This window comes from Coenobita brevimanus, chromosome 101 (genome assembly GCF_032717465.1).
Source record: "Coenobita brevimanus isolate Jiangsu-jjx chromosome 101, ASM3271746v2, whole genome shotgun sequence".
NCBI classification, from domain to species: Eukaryota; Metazoa; Arthropoda; class Malacostraca; order Decapoda; family Coenobitidae; genus Coenobita; species Coenobita brevimanus.
The window spans coordinates 56,002,203-56,024,728 of NC_137054.1; the positions used below are offsets into that span (position 1 = coordinate 56,002,203).

Consider the following 22,526-nt stretch of genomic DNA (forward strand, 5'->3'; position numbering starts at 1 on the left):
TGTCAAGTGTTCACGGCAGGTGATGCAATACACCTGTTGCAACCCAACTACCTCCAGCCCTGCGGCGTCCTTAAGGCTTTTTTTTTTCTTCTTTCTTTTTATAGTAAGGTTTCAGCTTCCTAGATTAAGCTGTTCTTGAGATAGCCTGGCTGACTCACTTGTGTGTTGTGGATAATAGCTGGCCATCAGCTTGATGGAGTACCACCATATTTGGCTGAGAGAGACAGACAGTTCTAAGTCAAATAGCCTTTGAAATATTGCAATTAACAATCCGTACAGATAATAAGAGTACAGATAATAATAACAAAAACTACGAAACAACAACAACGACAATGATAATAATAATAATAATAATAATAATAATAATAATAATAATAATAATAATAATAATAATAATAATGATATAATAATAATAATAATAATAATAATAATACGGTCAACACATTATATTAGTTTAATGATATCTGTATCGGAAGACATCTTCATCCTGTAAGGAATGGCCACAGACAAATCGCCTTTATATCATCCTGTCCTCCATTATCAGGCTGCCCGCTCTTCATCTCACATCCCCGTCATTCATAAAGGTCTTTCCCCATCCGTCTATCTCATCCTCGGTCGCCCCTTTCCTTTGCCACCCTCCATCTCTCTCACACAGACTCTCTTAGTTCACCTCTCATTCTTCCTTCTCTCCATCTAGCCATGTCATCTGTAGCAGTGCTTCTTAACCTGGGGCTAAAATCGGGACAACAATTATTTCTTTTCTTTATTCATAAGAGAATAAAAAGATTATCACGAGCAGGCTCTGACTACTGTCTGGGTAAAGCATGGTAAGGGATAGGCCTACACCATTCTATCATAGTGAGCACACAAGATTCTGATGCCTATTGCAGCTACATACCACTGTGCTAAATTAAAAAGGCCAAAAATAGAATGCATATTGACTATGACATGCGATGCGTATTGCCTCTAACTAAGCCACACCTAGAAAAACTGATTAAAGAAATAACTGTTTCGTGCATCACACTTGTTGTCTGACCAAGTGTATGTTCTATGGCAAATAAATAAATTTAATGTACTTGAAAACCATTTACTGACTTCCTTCTATTGCATGTAGAATCACTTGTAAAATACAATACCAGTACCAATACGTGTTTCTACCTTTTTTCCCTGTTTAAGTAGGATGGGTAACAACAGCCTATCTTGGTGTGCCAAGGGGAAACAGCGGCAAAAATGTTAAGAACCAGTGATCTATAGGTACGTCCTTCAGTGCTTTCCAGTATAGCCATATTAACTTAACAACCCTTCTTCGCTTCCTAATTACCTGTCCGTCTTCACGTGACCCCACCTGCACCTCTCAAGTAACTCATTTCAACTCTCCTTACTCTTGACTTGTGGCCTTCCTACAGAGTCAAAGATTCACATCTATACGTTTTTTTTGGGGGGATGATATTGTTACGTAGTGACTTTCTTTTTTTTTTTTTTTTTTAACTTCCAGACTCACTTTCCTATTTCTTATCGCTGCTCTAGGTGAACCAGCAACTTTTCTTCCCCGCCGTATCATTTCATGCACTTCATCCTCTAAATCAGGCGAGGGCAACCATCTTATTCAGTGGGCTGAAATATGATGTTAGTATCAATTCTCTTTGGTATAATTCTGAAGATATTTTTACTGCCAAGTAAATGAATATTAATATAAATCAGTTGCCGTCAATTTTAGTAACTATTATAATGACAATAAATATGTTTGCTAGTAATTACACGCGAGAGTCAAGAAAATCGATTATATTATTGAACATTTTGATTATATAGTGATACACTGCCAACGAAGTCCCATCGTTGCAATGTGACACGAATATCCTCGCTGCATTATCAGTTGTTACCAAAAGGTAAAAAATAATTCATACTACCAGTAAAGTGCTCTTTGTAAACGCGTGACGAACGGGAGAGCATTTGTACATTCGCCTATCATCATAATTTCGTCTTGGCGTAAACTTTCAACAGTTCTGGTTCTGTAGTTGAACAATAACAGAAGAATAATTGAGCTATAATATTTACTTTCTCACGTTTTCCCTCTCTCACTCACTCTGGATGTGAATATAGCGAGGCACCGTAGCATTTATCAAACGCGCAAAGTTCAGTTCTGTGCTTCCGACTTGCCGTGATAACGAACTGCGTTGGTAAATGCTTGGCTGTTGATCGAATGATAAAATCCAGAAATGGGGCGATTACCCTTGCTGATTTCACCCCCTAAACATAGATAAACGTTCATGTAAAATTGAGCTTAATATCCGATATTTAACTGTTAAAATTCATTCAAGAACACATAGTGTTACAACAGGAAAATTCATCCAAGCAAACATAGTGTAACGATTTCACAGTGGCGCATATCAGTTGAAGTCCTCAGTACATTCCCTTGGAAAGCTGGGATTCCAAGAGGTTCCTTGGTCTCATGAGTAAATATCAGCTCAAAACAAAATTCATTGAATGCACCTACCACCTATTGAGAGAATCTCTTATCTATCTCACATAGTAGAAAAGTTATTAGCCTCTGAAAACCACCGTGGTGAGACAGTGTCGAGTCGGGCCAGGCTGGGTCGTGTCGGGTTGGTCCGCTTATTTCTCAGCCAAACGTAAACACCACATCGCTACCCTTGCTCGCTTCGTTCGCTGCACTCGCTTGTTCGTAAAAACACAAAACAATGAATATGTTTTCCATGAACATCGACATAAATTTGTTTTTCTTAATTTGTTTTTCTTAATGAGAAACTTGGGTTTAGATGCCTTTGACAAACTGGTCAAAACTTGCAGAAAAGATTGATGATGCAACAGGAATAATTTTTGAAATGTTCTCATATATATATATATATATATATGTGTGTGTGTGTGTGTGTGTGTGTGTGTGTGTGTGTGTGTGTGTGTACTGTACATTTATCTATCTATTGCCAGACGCCTTAATCCCACAAGAGGTGGCCACAAACAAGTCGCCTCCATGTCGCCCTGTCCCCGCCATTTCATTGCCCTGCTCCCAGCTCACACCCACTTCTCTCATATACCTCTCCATTCCATCCTTCCATATCATCCTTGGCCTCCGCCTCCATCTCTCCCTTTCCACCTCACTCACATACATTTTCCTCGTCAGTCTCTTACTCTCCATCCTCTCCACATGGCCAAATCACCTCAGTGTGTTTCTCCTAACGCTTCCCATCACATTCACATCCACACCATAATGCTCCTTCACTTCCTCATTTGTCAGTCTGTCTCTTCATGTGACTCCACATGGTCCTCGCAAATAACTCATTTCCACTGCTCTCTCTCTTCAATTCTGTCCTTCCAACAAGGTCCAAGCTTCGCTTCCATAAGTTAGAGTTTGTATCACAATACTGTCATGTAGTAGCTTTTTCACTTCCATGCTCACTTCCCTGTTTCTTATCATTGCTTTGAAGGAACCAGCAACCTTTCTTCCCTGTTGTATTCTTTCATGCACTTCACCCTCCAAACTTCCATCCTTACTCATCACATTACCCAAGTACTTAAACGTACTCATATTTTCCATTTCCTCCTCATCCAACTTCACTGTATATTCACTGACTTCATTTCTCTCGAAGACCATAACTTTACTCTTTCCTAAATCCACCTTTAGATTCTGTTTCTCACACACTCTCCCAAACTCATCTACCAGGCCTTGCAGCTCCCCTTCCTCTTCACTTAAAAACACAGTATCATCTGCAAATCAACAGTACAGGGAGTTTCCAAACACTGCCCTCTCTCACTATGGCCGCTCCAACATCCACTACCCTACCTTGTATCTAATATACTATAGCACTAGCCTTGTGTGTGTGTGTGTGTGTGTGTGTGTGTGTGTGTGTGTGTGTGTGTGTGTGTGTGTGTGTGTGTGTGTGTATTTTGGGCAGCCGAGACTACACATTCACCAAAATTGGCACAAAAATCGTAAGAAATTCGCTGATGCGAAAAAAACTTGGTCTCATCACGACTGAAAAACTTTTACTATATTTAATGAGGGATCACATTTTGACCAAAAAACGCTGCTCCCGAAGCCAGGCATAGGATCTCCGTAGAATTTTTTGCCCAGAGATAGAAATAAAATAAACTGGGTTCCATTCCCGAAGCTGCAAATAACACGATCAATTGGTTAGCTGCAAAATATCGAAGTGACAACACTACACTAGAAGAGTACATAAACGTGAGAGCCCTCCACAGGAGCAAGTGCGAGAGGCCCGAAGGGCTCACGAGCACTTGTCTCCTCTCTAACCCCATCCATATACAGATTGAACAACCATGGAGACATGACACATCCTTGTTTCAGTCCAACTTTCAGATAGAAAAATTCACTCAGTTCACTAGCCACACGCACTGCAGCCTTAGCACCCCCATACATACTGTACTCTTCACAGCCTTCAGCAGCTTCCCATCTACTCCATATATTCTTAATACTTTCCACAATCCTTGTCTATCCACCCTGTCATATGCTTCCTCCTGATCCATGAAGGCCGCGTACAACTTCTTTCCCTTCTCTAGAAACTTTTCCACTAAAGATCTAAGAATGAATATCTGATCAACACAACCCCTTCCCTTCCTAAAGCCTCCCTGTTCTTCTCCAACTAATTCTTCTGTTATTTCCTTAACTCTGTCAGTAAGTATCCTACTGTATACTTTTCCTATTACATTAAGAAGACAAATGCCCCTGTGATTACCACACACTCCTTCTTCCCCTTTTCCTTTGTACAGGGGAATAATTACAGCCTACCTGACTTCCAATCATCCGGGACTCTACCTTCCTCCCAGGCCAATCTGTACATCTTCCACATCCATTCTACTACTATCTCTCCCCCATGCTTCAGCATTTCACCACACACTCCATCAATTCCTGGGGCTTTCCCCATTTTAACTTTCGTCATTGATTCCACAACTTCCATCCTATTGATTTCTTCCTGTCTTCTCACCTCCCTCCTTCTCCCAGCCATTCCTCAGCCACTTATACTCGCATTACTTTCATTCTCTATGTTCAACAATTCCTTAAAGTGTTCTCTCCATCTACTCACTTTTTCTCCCTTCTCCACTAGTAATCTACCATTTTTATCTTTCACTCCCCGACTAACTTATTGGCACCCTGTCTAACTCTCTTTACCTATTTCCTGAACATATCTTACTTTCCCTCCACTTTACACTCAAGTTCCTTCCAAATTCCTCATCCACTCTCTTCTTTCTCTTACTAATCTTTTCACCTCTCTCTTTCTCACTACATATAACTCTCTCTTCTGTCTCTCAACTTCTTCCACGCCCCTGTTTCTCATCCACTCACTCTATGCTTTCTTCTTTTGTGCCACAGCCTCTCTCATCTCTTCACTCTACTATGCTGTTCCCTGCACACCTTTCGTCTTGTCTTCATCCCTCACACCACCTCACATGCTGCACAGATTTCTTCTGTGAATATCTTGCACACACCTTCCACGTCCCTCGTCTACCTCAATCTATATTTATCCAATCGCTCCTCCACTTCCCTCTTATATTCTGACTTTTTTTTTTTCCATCCTTTTGTAACTTTTCCACCCTCCTTGTATGAACTACTTCCTCCTGTCCTTTCCATCATCTATTTCTCCATTTCATTTGTATCTTTATCCTGACCACATCAAGTGGTGGTCCGAAAGTCCACTCCCCCAACCTCTATATACTCTTGCATCCATTACACACTTTCTCATCCTTTCATCCACACACACAAAACCACAGGGGCTTCGTTTCGTCTGCAAAAGTAGGGGGGACACAATAGGCATCATACTACTTTGTGCACACCGCAGGGGGGAGGGGTCCGGGGGGGCGTAGCTCCCTGGCCACCGGTGGAGCATTTTTGTAGTGTGAAGGTAAATATATGTACAATACAAACACAAGATTTTATTGTATAAGGGTCTAGAGAAAAGACTACCTTTTAATAATTGTTTACCATTGTGTGGGAAAATTACACCAATAACCCCTCTTAATCCTTGACTCAGGTGACCACTCGACCTGCCCCACTCAGAAGGGAATGATTTTCATATCACCTGAACTGTACTGTACTGTAAAGAAAGGATTTTTCCATTCATGAAAAAAAAAGAAAAATGGCATAAAACTATTCATCCTGAAAAATTTCACCTAGAAAAGTGGCGGGAGGGGGACAAAAGATACTCTGTCCCCCAGGCTCCAGAAAGTGGAGGGGACACGTCCCCCTGTCCCACACCCAGCCGAGGCCCCTGCATGTTTTTTTATGTGTCTGACTCTGGGCACAGGCTTCACAGCCTGCTCCCAAGGCCCAGTAGTCTTTCCTACATTCCATACACCTCTACATGTCACCACTTCGGTGCTAACACCCACCGTCCATATTGAATACACGCTATGGCTGTCTCATACAGGACTGGTGTATTGGTATTAGCGGGGGTATTTTCATGACATGTTGGCGGATCTTTTGGTAGATCAGTAAAGTCTGTTTTCATTATATTAAAATCATTAAACTGTTCCCTGACCCAACGGAGATTTGAACCTGGGTCCGGTAGGACTGCAAGCCACCTCTCTACCGACTGAGCTACCTCCTCCCCCCAGTCAAGCATTGCCTTCCATTCTTTCAGTTCACCACCTACCCTTCTCATCAATCGCCACATATACCTGCGGATCATTTTGTGCCTGAAGATGGTATTAGTTATCACCAACCCCCTCCCGGCACAAATGTCCACTAAAGCACTGCCATTGTCATCCATCTCAGCACACTCCACTCACTAACTACTCCATCCACCTTCACATTCCCTACTTTTCTATTCATATCTCCAATCAAAAACACTCTCTTATTCCTTTCAAACTTTTCCATTCACGCTTCCACATTTGTCCAGAACTCTTCTCTCACTCTGCTTGCACGATCTTGTGTTGGCACATACACACACACACAATCGCCCACATTTGTAGTCCTACTTTCAATCTTACCCAGGCAACCCTTGAGTCAACTGATCCATACTCTCTTATATTCTCCTTCCATCTGTTACTCACAATACACACTCCTTCTTTTGCCTTCTCATTCTCACCTACTCCTTCACATATACCCCATCCATACTCCCATTCTCTCACACTCTCTCCTCTCCATTTAGTTTCAGTTAATCCACATACATCTACTTTCGCACCCTCAAGCACCTGGACAATCTCTTTCTATCACCTTGTCATTTGCACCCCCTTACATTCCATGTAGCTATCCGTATCATGTCCTTTGTTCGGTCTTTAGTCGTCACCTTTTGGTCAGTCCTGGTCTGAGGCTTCTTCTTCGTATTTCTAGTTAGTTGTTTTCCGGGGAAGGACACTAACCCTCCGCCAACCCTCTTGTTGTCACGTATGGAACACGTGTTGGTTAGTTATAAGGTTACCACCCAGCGTTGTAAAGGCTTTCCTGGTTTACAGGAAATCATTTGGCTTGCCATTCAATGTAGAGCTACCCTAAAAACAGAGTACCACTACACTAAGTGGGTGGATGATGAGCGTCCCCACCGTGTACCAATATATATATATATATATATATATATATATATATATATATATATATATATATATATATATATATATATATATATATATATTCGGCACTTGCCATATTCCTTGTCTGTCTACTTTGTGCTGAAGATGATCCGACCTTTCAAGGAGAAAACTAGCGATATTTTAATTTCAGGCATACTCCCAAGGATTGATACAGGGAATGGCTTCTTCAGTAAAGCATTTAGTATAAGTAAGTCAAATCACTTTGCTTACAGGAAGGCAGCATACATCATCCTTCCCTTCTCTAAATACTTTTCCACTAAGCAGCTCAGATTATCTGCTCTACACATCCCCTACTCATTCTAAAAAAAACCTTGTTCTTTTCCAAGTAATTCTTTAGTTTTCTCCTTAACTTTGTCTACGAGTACTGTGTGAAGACCAATACCCCTGTGGCTGCTACACACTTCTTTATCCCCGTTCCCTTTGCATAAGGGGCACCCTCTAAACGAAAGCATTTTTGTATTCCAGGTGCAGGAGTAGATGACGTAACAGAAACTGTGGATGACCTTTTTGAGAATGCGGAAAATGACCGCCATGTAATCATTCATACAGGTACCAATGATGTCGTGCGAACCTAATCAGAGGAGCTGACGGTGAAGTACAGATAGATGATCCAACACTATAAGGAGAAAACTAACAATATTTCATTTCAGGCATACTCCCAAGGATTCATGCAGGGAATGCCTTCTTCAGTAAAGTATTTAGTATAAATAACAGTCAAATCACTTTGCATACAGAAAGGAGTTGAGTTCATCGACACTTGGAATCAGTTTTACGAGCAGGTAATACTATTTGCGAATGATGGACTACACTTGAATACTGTTGGCTCTGCCCGTCTCGGTCGTTTGCTTGGTGATGCAGCAAGTTTTTTTCTGGAGAAAAGACAAGCATAACAGGAGGCGAACGTAGACATCATGGGATCTGATAAATCAGTAGGTAATGGACCCTCCCATCATCATAAAGATCTATCTATCTATATACAATGTCCTCCTATACTGAACTACTGCTGTTGGAGCCTGTGCTGTGTGGAACAGGGACGTAGCAATATTAATAAATGTAAAGTACAAAACATTGACGGTAAAAATATAAGAGCTAGTTATAACCACAGCTGGGCACCTCCGCAATCACTTCCATGATCCGCAATTTCCACAAGAGCGGACAGCATGATTTCAGTTGCGGAATTTCAATTGCGACAAACTCGTCCAAAACTTGTGGTATTGCGTTGTAGAAGTACTCCCGCAATCGCATTCCTGTCCGCAATCTCCCACGTGGTGGTCGGTGTCAGTACAGGCTACAGCATGACTCATATCATCCTTGAACAGGATTCCCGGCCAGCAGTGGCTCCAGGCAAGGCGTCGCTGCATCAGTCAGCAGGAGGGATGGCCAATACCAGGAGGAATGATTGATACGATATGATACAATACACTATAAGCCAGCATGGCAGCAAATTTGTTGGCACTCATAGCTAATCATGTACAGTTGTGCATGATTAGTTATAAGTGTCACTGTGGGAAATTAATAGACCAATTATAAATAGATTATAAATACAATAATTCACTACATTACCAATCGATTTACCCCTTGTTTGCGCACTTTGTATTGAAAACTGTGAAACTATTGTAGTTGCGGTATCGAGGTAGCGGAACTGCACATTCTAAGTTAATAAGTTTATTACGGAATTGCGGTAGCGGAAAGTTAGGGTCAGAGGTTGCGGAATTGTGACTGCGGAGTTGAATTTTAGATTGCGGTGCCCATCTCTGGTGATAACATAATGTCCAACTTAATAGGTAACCCATGAAAAAGATTTACCGGTAAGAGTTATAATAACAAACGAACCAAGCAAACAATGTACAGAAGCTGTAAAAAAGCCAATAAACTGATTGGATTCATGGGTAGAGCATTTGAATAGTAATCCAATAATATCATCCTCACTTTGTATAATTCCTCAGTATGACCGCACCTGGAGTATTGCCTTCAGTTTTGCTCATCGTACTATAAAAAGGATATGAAGAAACTTGACAGAGTACAGAGAAGGATGACAAAGATGATAATTAGACTGAAAAATAAACCATACGAGGAACGTTTAGAAGCCCTGAAACTCATTACCCAAACTAAATGGAGGTTACGAGGAGATTTAATTTAAGTATTCAATATTTTCAAAGGACATGATAACATTGCAGTCGATAAATACTTCACAATAGATCACTCGAATTATACAAGTGGCAACTGGCATAAAATAACTGGCAAATGATTTCAGTCTCATGAAGCTAAGCATTTCGTCTTTAATAGAGTTGTAAATTTATGGAACAAATTGTCCTCCAATGTACAGTAGTAAACTGTAATACAGTACTACCTTTTACAGGTCACTTGGATAAGTATGTCATTTAACCCCCAACTTAATATGCTTACTCCTGAATGAGACAGTTGTGTGTGTGTGTGTGTGTGTGTGTGTGTATATATATATATATATATATATATATATATATATATATATATATATATATATATATTAGATCCTGGATCAATTTATTAAATGTAAGTATAGTATACTTATATAGTAGGCTATAGTAGGCTATAGTATAGCCTAGGATATGCACAGATAGCCCTAAGTTAACGGTCACTACCCTTACTTTCCACCTGTGATGGGCTGTGGATCACTGAGGGTCTCTCTTAGTTAAGTGACCACCATCGGGATTTTTATAATGTACCAGGAGTCACTGCTTCAAGAGGTAACTTGAGTGCTTGTCCCACATGGGAAAGTTCCTTGTCTCAGTGGAGTGAACGGAGCTGGGGCCTGACTGACTGCTGCCTACTTTAAAAGCCCCAGGCAAGGCTGCTGCACCACCCCCGAACATCCACACTGTGCACTGTGCAATTTCCACGATGTGTCTATAGACGCCCCGTTAACTCAGCGTACCCGTACATAATGTAATCCTTTATTTAGTTATTTATTTGATTATTAATTTTACTTTACTAATTTCTCTTTCACGTTATTCAAACTGGTAGCATATAGATAACGTATTACAGAATGTAACTTTTTTCCTTTTCAGTCTTTCCTATGAAATTTCCATGCCATTTTTTCCATGCTGCACGGTGGTTTTCTCACTTTTTCCTGCCAGATTTTACTGGAGGGTTTGAAGAGGGGGGGAACTTTTTTGCTTTACTGTTCTTATCCTTCAGCTTGTAGAAGTACATCTCGTATAGTATACTCTGTAACAAACAGTTTCGAAAGGACCATACAGTAAGGTCTGTTGCTGTTTGCTTTCCTTTGTACTACTTTGTACTCCAGACTTCAGTTCCCTGGAACTCTACCTGACTCCCAGGTTAATCTGCACACTTTCCTTATCCATTAGTTCATGCACTCTCCTCCGCATTTCAGTTTTTTACCATGCACTCCATTAATTCCTTGTGCCTTCTCCAGTTTCGTTTTCATCAGTGCCTCACATGCTTCCATCCTACAAATCCCCTCCTCCTCTCTCTTCCATAGTTTTCTCAGCCATTCCTCAACCTGCGCTATTTTCGTTGTGTCGGTTTCTTAAAATATCGTCTCCAGCTAATCATTTTATCTCTTCTCCGTCAGTACTTCACCATTTTCATATTTCACCCTCTACTGCTTCCCATATCACTCCGTGTTACTTTCTTGATCTCTTTTGAAAAATGGTAAAGGGTTGACGCCGTGAGGAGCTTAGCCGCGGTGTTCATCTCTGTAAATTACCGGCAGGCCTTTAAGCCTTTGGCGGGTTACGCCCAATATCCTGAGATAAAAGGCCACTGCACATTCCATGTTACCACAGTTATCCCCCTAGGTGTTACCCTAGGTACTCATATTGCCTACCAGCCTAAGAAGGGTGTATGGACACCTGAGTCAAGTGATGCCAGCTGCCCACACCAGGATTCGAACCCTGGCGCTAACGGGTCGGCAGCTTCACAGTTAACAACACTGACCATTCAGCCACTCAGATTTCCAACCTCCTCATTCGTCTCTTTCTTTCTTACCCCCTTTCTTACTAGTCTTCACTTCTCTTTTTTCAACACAAATCCTTGTTTTCTTTCTCTCCATATCCTCCATTCTTCTGCTTCCCAACCAATCAATACATGCTTTCCTTGTCTCCTCCAAAGTCGTTTCACCTTTACATTCCACCACGTTGTTCCGTTCACCCATGACCCAGTACATTTGCTAATCACTCCAGCATCTTACATGTTGCACAGATGTCTTCTGTGAATACTTTACACATACCTTCCACCGCTTCCATTTATTCCACATCATATCTAAATTAGTCGTTTCTCTGTTTCTCTCTTGTAGTCCACACTATTTTGCTCCTGCAACCTTTCTACTCTCTTCATAGCAGTTGCCTCCCCTTGCATTCTATCTCTCTACATCCATTGCTTTTGTACTTCTATTTTCATACACTACTACTCGTATGTGGTGCTCAGAGAATCCACTCCCCACACTTCTGTGCACTCTCTTGTCATGCATAAATCATCTCATACCTTCATCTTCATACACACACACACACACACACACACACACACACACACACACACACAATCAGTCATTGTCTGCCGTTCATCTAACTCACCTCCCATCCCCTTATCACTCTCCATGTATACCTGTGGATTATCCTGTGCCTAACAAGGGCATTGGCTATTGCAATACAACCACAGCTACTACTGCTTCTGCTGCTGCTGATGATGATGATGACGACAACACAGCCAGGTTAAGTTTGGCAGGAGCTGACTAACGAGAGACAAACACAGGAACTCTGGTTTAAAACTCCTCCACGACGCCTTGAAAATTTACTGATAGTACAGTAGGCAGAGTACGTCCTCCTGTCTCGGTGTGCAGCTGCCTTGTGAACGGTACTAAGCCGCTGGGAGAGAGGCAAGGGAATATAGCGTGATAACATGTGACAGGCAGGGTGGCTGGGCTGGCCAACACTCGGATCAGATCACTACAGGAAAGCTCAGCAAGTACACTACACTTTCTTGCAATTATATCATAGAGTGGCTATACATCTAGCCATATACAGCAGCATACAAACCAAAGTGATACACAACAAAGCCTCAACATTACTACTACTACTACTAACACTTCTACTACTACTACTACTACTAATAATAATAATAATAATAATAATTATTATTATTATTATTATTATTATTATTATTATTATTATTATTATTATTATAGTAACACTGATGATGATGATCATCATCATCATCATGATGATGATAATAATAATAATGATAATAATAATCATAATCATAATCATAATAATAATAATAATAATAAAAATAATAATAATAATAATAATAATAATAATAGTAATAATAATAATGATAATGATAACAATAATAATAATAATAATAATAATAATAATAATAATAATAATAATAACTAGAATTCGTAAACTGCTGAAGCAATATTCAAAGAACTTGACATTCCAGATGAAAATACTTTTGTTTTAATTGTTGACCTAATAATAAGGGACTTATGGTATGATTCAAATTTTTTTACGGATTTTGACCTGTGACCTTGAGATCAAGGTCACGGTCATTCATACTGTGCAGATCATGTTCACTCATGACCCGCTACATTTCCACCGACTTTGGTCAAAATTGGCCAAATACTTTCCGATTGGCATTTTCAGGCCTGAGGCAGCCATTTTGATTTTCCCTCAGTATCTTAAAAAGCATTTGTTGGATGTCACCATCAGTACCCAGGAGCACCAGTATATGTTGACCACTACATACTGCAAAGGTTGCAATGTAATCGATTCAGTAGTTTTTGCTGCACCAGAGAGCAAAAACTGAAAAAAATAACAGAGGGCGCTAGTGCGGCGGTAGTGCTAGGAGAAAAAAAAAATGTGCTAAAGAAGCTTCCAAACAAGATACATCACCTCTGAAAATTTCAAGTCTCTATCTCGCATGGCCTTGGAATGCCAGCCTTCTAGATCTTCCCCCTCCCCTAAAAATAATACTAGTAACAGTATCTACAATATCAGTAAGATCTCCAGAGACTATGTAGTTCTTGCTGACCCAAACCAAGGCGTTGCGTCACCTGGATATTCTGGTCGGCCTTCTCCGGGTGGTCGCTCTGCGGCGAGGCGTCCTCCAGCTCGGGCTCGGACTCGTCCCAGATGGTGTCGTCCGGTACCGTCTGTCCAGCACACTCAATCCAGTAGCCGGGCGTGGGCAGCAAGTTGTGGGGGTACCCGGAGCAGAACTCGTCTGGGGCAGAGGTGGGGGGAGTGGGAGGGGTGAGAGGGGCTGGTGGAGAAAGGGAGTGGGGTGGCAGAGAGTGGGTTAGTCTTGAACTACAAGAAACAGAGAGTGTGGTAAAATGAGAGGGGAGAGGTGGTGAAGAAGTGTGTGGCTAAGTGGAGGAAGGGAGTGGGGTTGGTGGAGAGAGAGTGAGTGGAGTTGGTGGAGAGAGGGAGTAGGGTTGGTGGAGAGAGGGAGTGGGGTTGGTGGAAAGAGGGAATGGGGTTGGTGGAGAGAGGGAGTGGGGTTGGTGGAAAGAGGGAGTGGGGTTGGTGAAGAGAGAGGGAGTGGGGTTGGTGGAGAGAGAGGGAGTGGGGTTGGTGGAGAGAGAGGGAGTGAGGTTGGTGGAGAGAGAGGGAGTCGGGTTGGTGGAGAGAGGGAGTGGGGTTGGTGGAGAGAGAGGGAGTGAGGTTGGTGGAGAGAGAGGGAGTGGGGTTGGTGGAGAGAGAGGGAGTGGGGTTGGTGGAGAGAGAGGGAGTGGGGTTGGTGGAGAGAGAGGGAGTGAGGTTGGTGGAGAGAGAGGGAGTGGGGTTGGTGGAGAGAGGGAGTGGGGTTGGTGGAGAGAGAGGGAGTGGGGTTGGTGGAGAGAGGGAGTGGGGTTGGTGGAGAGTCTGCACTAAAGTAGAGAGGGAAATCGCATACATATAAAGTCTCTGCTGAAGATAGGTAGGGTGTGGTGGTGTGGGTAGGGTGTGGTGGTGTGGGTAGGTGTGGTGGTGTGGGTAGGTGTGGTGGTGTGGGTAGGGTGTGATGTGGGTAGGTTTGGTGATGTGGGTAGGTGTGGTGGTGTGGGTAGGTGTGGTGGTGTGGGTAGGGTGTGGTGGTGTGGGTAGGTGTGGTGGTGTGGGTAGGTGTGGTGGTGTGGGTAGGTGTGGTGGTGTGGGTAGGGTGTGATGTGGGTAGGTTTGGTGATGTGGGTAGGTGTGGTGGTGTGGGAAGGTGTGGTGGTGTGGGTAGGGTGTGATGTGGGTATGTGTGGTGGTGTGGGTATGTGTGGTGGTGTGGGTAGGGTGTGATGTGGTTAGGGTGTGGTGGTGTAGGTAGGGTGTGGTGGTGCGGGTAGGGTGTGATGTGGGTAGGTGTAGTGGAATGGGTAGATGTGGTGTGGGTAGGGTGTGGTGGTGTGGGTAGGATGTGGTGATGTGGGTAGTGTGTGATGGTGTGGGTAGGTGTGGTGGTGAGGGTAGGTTGTGGTGGTATGGGTAGGTGTGGTGGTGTGGGTAGGGTGTGGTGGTGTGGGTAGGTGTGGTGATGTGGGTAGGGTGTGGTGGTGTGGGTAGGTGTGGTGGTGTGGGTAGGTGTGGTGGTGTGGGTAGGTGTGGTGGTGTGGGTAGGTGTGGTGGTGTGGGTAGGTGTGGTGGTGTGGGTAGGGTGTGATGTGGGTAGGTTTGGTGATGTGGGTAGGTGTGGTGGTGTGGGAAGGTGTGGTGGTGTGGGTAGGGTGTGATGTGGGTATGTGTGGTGGTGTGGGTATGTGTGGTGGTGTGGGTAGGGTGTGATGTGGTTAAGGTGTGGTGGTGTAGGTAGGGTGTGGTGGTGCGGGTAGGGTGTGATGTGGGTAGGTGTAGTGGAATGGGTAGATGTGGTGTGGGTAGGGTGTGGTGGTGTGGGTAGGATGTGGTGATGTGGGTAGTGTGTGATGGTGTGGGTAGGTGTGGTGGTGAGGGTAGGTTGTGGTGGTATGGGTAGGTGTGGTGGTGTGGGTAGGGTGTGGTGGTGTGGGTAGGTGTGGTGATGTGGGTAGGGTGTGGTGGTGTGGGTAGGTGTGGTGGTGTGGGTAGGTGTGGTGGTGTGGGTAGGGTGTGATGTGGGTAGGTGTGGTGGTGTGGGTAGGCTGTGGTGGTGTGGGTAGGGTGTGATGTGGGTAGGTGTGGTGGTGTGGGTAGGGTGTGATGTGGGTAGGTGTAGAGGTATGGGTAGATGTGGTGGTGTGGGTAGGGTGTGGTAGTGTGGTTAGGGTGTGGTGGTGTAGGTAGGGTGTGGTGTGGGTAGGTGCGATGTGGGTAGGGTGTGGTGGTGTGGGTAGGGTGTGATGTGGGTAAGGTGTGGTGGTGTGCGTGGGGTGTGGTGATGTGGGTAGGTGTGGTGGTGTGGGTAGGGTGTGGTGGTGTAGGTAGGGTGTGGTGGTGTGGGTAGGTGTGCTATGGGTAGGGTGTGATGTGGGTAGGTGTGGTGGTGTGGGTAGGGTGTGGTGATGTGGGTAGGGTGTGGTGTGGATAGGTATGGTGGTGTGGGCAGGGTGTGGTGGTGTGTGGATGTGTGGTGGTATGGGTAGGTGTGGTGGTGTGGGTAGGGTGTGGTGGTGTGGGTAGGTGTGGTGGTGTGGGTAGGTGTGGTGATGTGGGTAGGTGTAGTGGTGTGGGTAGGGTGTGATGTGGGCAGGGTGTGGTGGTGTGGGTAGGTGTGGTGATGTGGGTAGGGTGTGGTGGTTTGGGTAGGGTGTGGTGTGGGCAGGGTGTGGTGGTGTGGGTAGGGTGTGGTGGTTTGGGTAGGGTGTGGTGGTTTGGGTAGGGTGTGGTGGTGTGGGCAGGGTGTGGTGTGGGTAGGGTGTGGTGGTGCGGGTAGGGTAAGGAAGACATTGAGAGGAAGCCAAACACAAACAGAGCTGCAGATCCATGCCAGGCTGTAGTGACGTTGAGACATGGACAAGGTATGTAACGTGTGATATGAGGAAATAGAGAGAGATTAGAGAATGCCATGAAAACTTAGAATTAGTAAGTCACATTATCATAATATCATCACAGACGTAGATTGCATCTTAGAAATTACAATTTTGTTAATGGGTTAATAACCTGAAACAATCTTAGATGGCACTTACCTGAATTAAGAAAGAAGCGATCAACAGAAATTTGTTGGGATTCATCCACTAATGCATACTTAGAGCCCCCTCCCTCCCCTCCCCACCCCCCGCACACTCCTGTGACTGCCTCACCTGCACACGCCTGGGGCGGGAGTGGAAAGATGAGAGTGGTCGATGATTTCCTTCTGGCCACGGCGCAGCCAAGACTCTGTGGCTTGAAGGAACGTAACTGCTGAAGAAAGTCTGAAGTCTCCATGAGGGCGACGTCGGCGAAGTGAAGGTCGCAGAGGAACTGGTTCTTGTAGCGTCTGGCCCTCGTCTGGTTGGGTCCGGTCAGGTTGAGGCCGCAGGAGTTGCAGCGCAGACACTCCTCATGGTAGTTGTTGTTGTCGTAGAGCGAGCCCTCTGCAAGGAACCATACGCGGCCTCAGTCACGCGGACACCACCACCACGCCCACGGTATCAGGAGTGGCAGGCGGAAGAAAGGGCTAAAACCAAACAACATGTTTAAGATGTAAAGCAAACGTGTGAGAAAAAAGCGGTTAAGTGAGTGAAAGCGCTGATGGTTCAGACTTAATTTTTAGAGGCGGCACAGCACGTTCGAAGGAAGCTGATGATTTTTAGGCACTGATACATGACTGAAACACGAGAGTGACTGAAATGTCTTTCAGAAAGAATAAAGGCAATAGTAAACTTAATGCTTAAAAGAGAGAGAGAGAGAGAGAGAGAGAGAGAGAGAGAGAATCGAGAAATGTAGGGGATGGAAGCGTCAGAGTCATTAGGATGAAAGACACAACATGACGGTCAGTAACGATAGGCAACTATGGTGTGACTTGAACACCATAGCGGATAACAAAGTGGTAGAATCAATTTTGTCTAGAGTGACATCGAAGACGTAAGCAATGGCACAGTTTGCTTTACTTGTAGCGTCAACACATCACGTCAAGAAGCCACTGGTATTTTACTGATCTAGAACAGGTCAAGGAGGATGGTGACCATTGTATCATCTGCTAAATATAAATGTACTGGAAAAGAAATATCTCTCAATATAAGTTACACTTTAATTTGATTGGTTATTGTCGCCACATTACTGAGAGTGAGCAAAAACGACATAATTGCTTTCCGACATCAATTTAACCTAGAATCTAACAGAAATGCTGTATAGATTGTGCCCTGAACACACCATCCTCCCCACTGCCAACTAAGCCTACAGCAGCAGCAGCAGCAGCAGCTACAATTTAACACTTGTACATACGAGCACAGGAAGCAGCTGGAAGGACACAAGACAACACCAATAACACTGGAGAGAAGAATACATGGTAAATACACACACACACACACACACACACACACACACACACACAATTTCACCTGTCCTTTTATCAGACAATTCGTTCAGCTGGAGTAATGATTAGTGTGGTTTTGTAATCAAGATGGTTTTACAAATGCAATAGTGTATATGCCTCGAAATCACACTCGTAGCAGTATATTACACAGCATTAAGCACACAGCTATCCACATACAATGACTAAATTCGGGACGAGGAGGAAATTCTTCTACTTAACAGCAAGTTAACGGAATGGAATTAATTATATGAGAGTAGACTGACATAAAAATATGAAACCGTCCCTATTGACTGTACTACTGTAAAAAACTACGGTACTTTGTAGGCTTGTACTCTTTGGTTCTTTCTTTTTTGTGTATTTAAAAAAGAAAAAAAGTAGATGTAAAGAGCTACAGGGTTTATGCTGCTCGCAGAAATATAAACGATATACTGTGTTCTTCAGAACATAATCAGGCAATACGAAGGCTGGACTGTGACAAAACCCGTTAACCAGTCATGACTTAACCAATGGCAACAATACTGTCTTCTGCCGCTCCATGGCTAACGCAAGAGTGGGAGTGAGCCAGAGGAGAAAAGACAAGAGGTGGATAGGAAAGGAAGGGCAGGGGAATGAAAAAGCAGAAACAAGGTTGGACGTTGGGGTGCAAGGTAGAGGAGCGGTTATGAAAGACGGGTGGAGGGGACCCGCTGCCCCTCTCCTATCAAGCTGGTTAATCCTAAGAGTTGCACAGGTAAAAAAGAAAAATCATCAAACTCCTTGTGTATGGAAGCGTATTCTTGGAAAATTGTAACAATAGCGTTAAGATTAATACTGGCAAGCAGTTACTGGGTGTTGCGCCCAACATGAAGACAATCAACTCTGGAGACTGGAGAGAAGAAAAAGAAGATAATGTTGAATCATGATCAGTTTAGTACGAGATGTCTGTTCACTCCTCGTTTTAACTGTTTAGGGAAATCATTTCCCCAACTGACTAATTGTGTAAATGAAACAAAATTCAGAGAGGAAATTGTTGTATGAGACTGCTGACAATGTAAAAATAAATAAATAAATAAGTGAATAAATAAACTGCATGTCTGCTGTGGCAGAGTGTGGTGCCCCTCAGTGGGATAGGCATACAGTGGCCAACTTCCAAGTAGTGTAGTTGTAAAAAAAAAAAAAAAATGCTGTTTCTGAATGCACAGGAGGGCCGAGTATGGTGATCTGTATTCCGCTATGGACGAGTCAGACCTGTCCTTGGAGAGAAGAGTAAGGTGATGCCTCAACAGGTTACGAACAGGACAAGAACTTACAGGAAGAGTGTCAAGAAATACTGTGCAGAGCTGACAGATGATAGCATAAATTTTGATGCCATTAACAATAACCAGTTTTTGCTTAATCACTAAAACAATTCCATCACATAATTATAGAAAAGACTGGTCGGAAAGAGACTGAAGCAAGTAGGAAAGTGAAGGAGTGAATTGTGCATTTAAGAGAACATGGTAAATATTTCCTGCAAAGTCAGATATATGAAGTTAGGGCAGTCACAATAGAGTTGACCTTCACAGGATGTATAACGAAGAGACAGATACAAAAAAAATAAGGAGAATGCTGGGACGAATACACACACACACACACACACACACACACACACACACACACACACACACACACACACACACACACACACACACACACACACACACAAGATGCTCTGTGAACCTCCGACAATAGTTCTCATGACCCAACCATAATGGCTACAGAGAAAGGAAAATAATGCTGTACTTCACAATTATAGATTTGTTATACAGGATAGCTGGAGTAAAAGTACTGAACAGGGGCCAGAACTACAAGAAGGTAGTTTCACTGTCTGAGTTTTGTTAGATTATCGAAAGCATCTCACACAAGAGATCAAAGCCATCTGAAGCAACCATCCGTCAGTGGAATGGAATGACTGATGGCAGGTCCTGGGTGACAGACACTGACGAGAAGTCGAACATGAAAAAGGCTTGCTTTTGATGGGAAATATGGAGAGAGAGAGAGAGAGAGAGAGAGAGAGAGAGAGAGGTGTAAAGGCAGCTCAACATCAGGAAGGATGCGTGAAACAATAGGTTGGACGCTGATAGATGTGTTTTGAATGCTAATAACCTCCTGCAATAAACAGGAGTAATGGCCATAACTGTTGGAATCTTAAAGAAAAGGAAGACTGGAAATATTTTCAGATACCAACTGAAAGTAGTTTTCAGGAGCGAAAAAATGGATTTGGAGAAATTGTGGATGTAGGCATTCCGTGTAAGGCCGTTGAAGCCAAGGGTCACTGCTGGGCTGGCCGTCCTGTGTTAGCAAGACAGTTATTGTACTTCTGGCCCTGATGCTGATTTTTTTCTAACCTTTTAATTTATGGGGCTCCTTCTAAACTAAATAAAGTCACGTGGAGGTATCGACAATAATTTTTTTAAAAATCATACAGCAGGGATCAAGAATAATATTCAGGAAATGATTACTCAGTAGCGTTCAGTTCCTCCTTCTTGTGTAGAGAGTTCCGTGTAAGGCATACTTGATTACCCCCACACACACATGGTATTGTAAAACACACTTATATTTGCCAGAGCTATACCGGTGAAGCAGCTCTACAAAGGCAGAATAATGATGTGAGGCATTAGTAATCGATGTGTTAAATGCCGCTCCGTTGCAGGAATAAAAGGTTTTGCTGGGGCGATAACTCTGCTTATTGATGAAACATTATATTCTGAGAAGCTATGAATACAGACGCTTGTTAAATGAAAATTTTTCATAAAACAGTGAGAGCACTCTTGTGTGTGCGTGTGTGTGTGTGTGTGTGTGTGTGTGTGTGTGTGTGTGTGTGTGTGTGTGTGTGTGTGTGTGTGTGTGTGTGTGTGTGTGTGTGTGTGTGTGTGTGTACATGTGTGTGTGTGTGTGTGTGTGTGTGTGTGTGTGTGTGTGTGTGTGTGTGTGTGTGTGTGTGTGTGTGTGTGTGTGTGTGTGTGTGTGTGTGTGTGTGTGTGTGTGTGTGTGTGTGTGTGTGTAACGCACTCGAAACTGGAAATAGGATTTGGATGAAACTTGGCAAGATGGTTGCAGCTGGGTCACAGATGGACCCGTTTCAGTTTCACTTCCATTGAAATTTTCTAAAGGGATATTTTGTCTCTTAATTTTTCCCATTGTTGCAGGAGCAAATTATCGGGCAGCGCAGCAACTGCTCCCAGGTAAGGCTTATAAACCGTTGGTTTCGAGCGAAGCGCAGTGCGATCCAGAAATGGTTCTCATAGTCTTATTTGAGCATTTGAGCAAGTCGCGGCCTGACAGGGCCACAGAGTGCTTGAAATAATACTAAAGTCTGTGAGACAGCCAAACAATTTAATATTACAGACTTGCGAGAGAGCAGACAGTACAAACAACATGATGTCTCACTCTGACAGTACATATTTTGGAGGATGTAAGTTTAGGAGCATGAAAGTATGTTAGGTAATTGCGTTTGTACTTAACAGGAACAGAACATGGCAATGACAGCTTTCCGATGTCAGTATAGCTTAGACACAGACGAATACAAGCAAGATCGCTGCCAGTAGTCTCACTTGAGTTTGTACCGAGAAGAAATGACGAGAATATATAACTAGCGTTGGTGTTCTAGAGCAAGGAAAAAAGACAAGCCACAAACATGGCAGAAGCTAGTGAAGAGCAATTCAAACACTTCAGTGGCCTACGACATTTCGGGTGATCGTTTGTGTAAAGAGGAACGTATCGAGATATTATGGCGCTCTCTCTCATGGGGCCTCTGAGGCAAAGTATATGGGTGTCATTAAAATGTGCATATTTTGTATATAATGTTAACAGTCTCTCTCTCTCTCTCTCTCTCTCTCTCTCTCTCTCTCTCTCTCTCTCTCTCTCTCTCTCTCTCTCTCTCTCCATATATACAAGGTGTCCCAGGAGGGAGGGCATAACTTTGGGTAATGACAGATGAGAGGCTTCTAAGCAAGAAATGTTATATCAACACGTGTCCAGTCTCAGCTGTTACGGAGCTATAGTTACTGATGACTTTTTGGTGAATTTATTTTCAGTTGACTTTGGACACACGTTGATATAACATTAAGTGTGTAGAAGTCATTTCCCAAAGTTAGGCCTTTTTCTCCCGGGACACCCAGCATAGATATCTATATCTATATCTGTCTATCTATCTATCTACCTATCTATCTACCTAGAGAGAGAGAGAGAGAGAGAGAGAGAGAGAGAGGTGGCCTGCAGTCCCACCGGACCCAGGTTCAAATCCCAGCTGGGGCAGGGAACAGTTTAAGGATTTGAATTTAGTAAAAGCAGACTTTACTTATCTACTAGAAGACCGCCGACATGTCGTAAATATACCCCCTCTAATACCAATACACCAGTCCTGTATGAGACAGCCCTAGCATGTATTCAGTATGGACGGTGGGTGTTGGCGCCGAAGTGGTGACATGTAGAGGTGTATGTATGGTATGTAGGAGGACTACTGGGCCTTGGGAGCAGGCTGTGAAGCCTTTGCTCAGAGTCGGACACATTATATATATATATATATATATATATAT

General features: G+C 43.4%; 1 protein-coding gene across 1 annotated transcript in view; it reads right to left on the reverse strand.

The window, feature by feature from the left end:
- Positions 1 to 22,526, reverse strand: part of rsh (Rap GTPase activating protein radish) — a 126,722-nt gene that overhangs the window by 63,357 nt on the left and 40,839 nt on the right. The window contains exons 4-5 of the mRNA XM_080284535.1: positions 16,757 to 17,029; positions 13,622 to 13,791 (exon numbers count right to left, since the gene is read on the reverse strand). Of these exons, the coding sequence (XP_080140661.1) occupies positions 13,622 to 13,791; positions 16,757 to 17,029 (443 nt within the window). The remainder of the gene's footprint in view (positions 1 to 13,621; positions 13,792 to 16,756; positions 17,030 to 22,526) is intronic.